Source organism: Sceloporus occidentalis, unplaced genomic scaffold, assembly GCF_023333645.1.
Source record: "Sceloporus occidentalis isolate IW3139 unplaced genomic scaffold, rSceOcc1.0.p SCAF_4, whole genome shotgun sequence".
Classification (NCBI taxonomy): Eukaryota; Metazoa; Chordata; class Lepidosauria; order Squamata; family Phrynosomatidae; genus Sceloporus; species Sceloporus occidentalis.
This window is the reverse complement of record NW_028316984.1, coordinates 195,089,585-195,092,508: the sequence shown is the minus strand read 5'-3', so window position 1 is coordinate 195,092,508 and position 2,924 is coordinate 195,089,585. Positions and strand designations below refer to the sequence as shown.

Genomic DNA, 2,924 nt, shown 5'->3' with positions numbered 1-2,924 from the left:
CTGCAATGAACAAAACACAACATTTAGTGGGAAATGCTCTCAATTGCTTTTCTGGCGTTACTTTGATCCCTCAGACCACAAGCACAAACTGTATATGTAGAAGCTAATAAAGAGTGGAATCTATGGAGGAATGAAACATACTGTATATGCTCAGGTATAAGTCTAAAAAATTTAGTCAAAAAATTGCTCCCAAAACCTGAGTTGACTTATCCACGGGTCAGTGTAAGTACTATACTTTAACTCTTACCAGAAATGAAACCATCCCCTGGTGAAAGGCAAGAGTGTAATCTATCCTGGAAGCACTGACACACACGCCCCCTTCTCTTACCTGTTTGGTCTGAACACAATTATGCCGGCTGGAATATAATTTTGGTCCCCAAACCTGCCCTTGGTTTATACATATGGTCAACTTATAATCGAGTATGTGCAGTAGTTAAATGCCATCAAGTGTACTGTATTGTGGCTACTTAACCTTAACTCAAATTTGCTACTGAAATCCAACCAAACTGAACTCAAATTATCTAGAGCAGGGAGTCATGCAGGCCTTTAGATGCTCTTGGATTGTCAGTTCCATCAGCCCTAACCAGGGTTATTACACAAGTAGGGATAAGAAGCCCTTTGGTTCTGATGCTACTTGTGCCTCGTCTGTCACATGCCACTGACTAAACAAAACCCTCCTCATTTCTCTCAAAAACAAGAACAATAGATTAATTTGAACACTGCAGCCTACAGATTTTCAAGGGAACAGATAAAGTCACAGTCATATGCTAGTACTAGACCTGGGACTTAATATTTAGCATTTAAACAGAGCACATTTGCAGTATACAAAGTATGTCACACACATTCCCTCCTGTTCAGCAGGCTACAGCAAAGAACATACCATTCCACTCTTGAAATTCTGTATCCTTGTCTTTCCTATGCGGTTCAGCAGCCACCAGGCCCAGGTAGGTGCATACTGCCAGAGGTAACATACTGCCAGGTATGGATTGTCACTGATCCAGGCTTCCTTTATATCATTAGCCATGCTAACCAGAGTTAGCCGAACACAGCGGTCAGTTGGCATTTTGTGAGACTGATCCCCAACATTTGCATTTACCTGGATGAACAGGGAAAAAATGAGAGCACATGAGTGTGCTGCAAAAGGTGACAAAAGGCAAACTGTATCCATGCTTAAAATGAAGCCCTACATACCATCCTATAAGTTGTTTTAAGCAACAACAACAAAAGTTTTTTTTCCAATTATAACTTAGGAATGATTTCTCTAGGTCAGTGGTTCTCAACCTTCCTAATACCGTGAACTTTTAATACAGTTCCTCATGTTGTGGTGACACTCTGGATAGAGAAGCAGTGTCTTGGCTCCTAAGACCATCGGAAATACCTGTTTTCCGATGGTCTTAGGCAACCCCTGTGAAAGGGTCATTTGACCCCCAGGTTGAGAACCACTGCTCTAGATGCTAGCCACTAGCCAACTGAACCTATAAATCCATAGGCTCCTCCACTGCTGTTGTAGGTTCCAGAAGACCCTTGTTGAAAATGAAGATCCTGTTCCAGGTTTAGCAGTATGTGAAAGCTAAGGCCTTCTTTGGTGTCAAGAGAAGTGGACTAAAATGGGGAAAGTGTCTCCTTTTTTCTAGACAGAATTGGCTGGCAGTGCATTTAAAAAAAATTAACATGACATGTAGCACCAGGAGAAAGTTGTGAGTGTCAGTCTTGATCAATGTATTAAAATCAAGCTGAAACACATTCAGAGACAGGAGGCTAAGATGATCAAAGCTCTGGAATATGAAGAATGGCTTAGGGAGTTGGGCATGTTTAGCTTGGACAAGAGAAGACTTAGAGGTGACATTATGGCCATCTTTATATTTGTTGTTGTGTGTCTTCAAGTTGTTTCTGGCTTTTCAGGCAAACCTATCATGGGATTTTCTTTGCAAGATTTGTTCAGAGGGGAGTGGCTTTTGCTTTTCTCTGAGCCTTAAAGATTGACTTTCCCAACAAAGGTCACCCAGTGAGTTTCCATGAGCGAACGGGGAATTGAATCCTGTTCTCCAGAGTCCTAGTGGAACAGGGATCATTTCCCTATTCTCCAGAGTCTTAGTCCAATGTTCAAACTACTACACCATGCTGGCTCATCTTAAAATATCGGAAGGAATCAGAACTGAAAGGGACCACAAGGGCCATCCAGTCCAACTGCCTCCCACTCAAGAATATACAATCAAAGGACCCACAACGGATGGTCATCCAGCCTCTGTTTAAAAACCTCCAAAGGAGGAGACTCCACCACTCTCCAAGGGAGTGCATTCCACTGTCAGAACAGCTCTCACTGCCAGGAGGTTCTTTTTAATGTTTAGGTAGAATTTCATGTCATGTCGAAGATGGAGTGAGCTTGTTTTCTGCTGCTGCAGAGACTAGAACAAGAATCAACGGAGTTCTATTACAAGAGAAGAGATTCAACCTAAATATTAGGTAGAATTTTACTGCATGAGCTAGTCTACAGTGGAACAGAGTGCTTCTGGGTGTGGGGATGGACTCTCCTTATCTCGAGGTCTTTAGACAGAGGTAAGGATGGGCATATTTCAAGAATACTGTAGTTGTGTATTCTTGCATGCCAGGGAGCTGAACAAGATAGTCCTTCTGGCCACTTCCAACTCAAATATTCTATGATTCTATGACTTACAGAATGTCCAGGATGACTGAGACCTAGATATGCTCAAAATGTACATTGCACAGCATAGCTTAACAGTTTCACATGCAGAACACAGGTATAGCTCTCCCCTTCCACAAAACCCGTGGCCTTCACATGAAAGCCCCCTGTGATAGCCTTCATTTCATAGCTGATGAAGCAGGAGTAGATCAGAGAAGCACGTGGCTAGCCCCCATAGCTATGCAGACCAATAACATTGCTGAGATCTACCAGAGTCTGAAAA

The 2,924-nt window shown here is 42.5% G+C and overlaps 1 protein-coding gene across 1 annotated transcript in view; it reads right to left on the bottom strand.

Annotated features, from left to right (window-relative positions):
• DHRS7 (dehydrogenase/reductase 7) overlaps positions 1-2,924 on the bottom strand; it is a 36,631-nt gene that overhangs the window by 2,008 nt on the left and 31,699 nt on the right. The window contains exon 6 of the mRNA XM_089522791.1: positions 881-1,096. Coding sequence (XP_089378917.1) covers positions 881-1,096 — 216 coding nt within the window. The remainder of the gene's footprint in view (positions 1-880; positions 1,097-2,924) is intronic.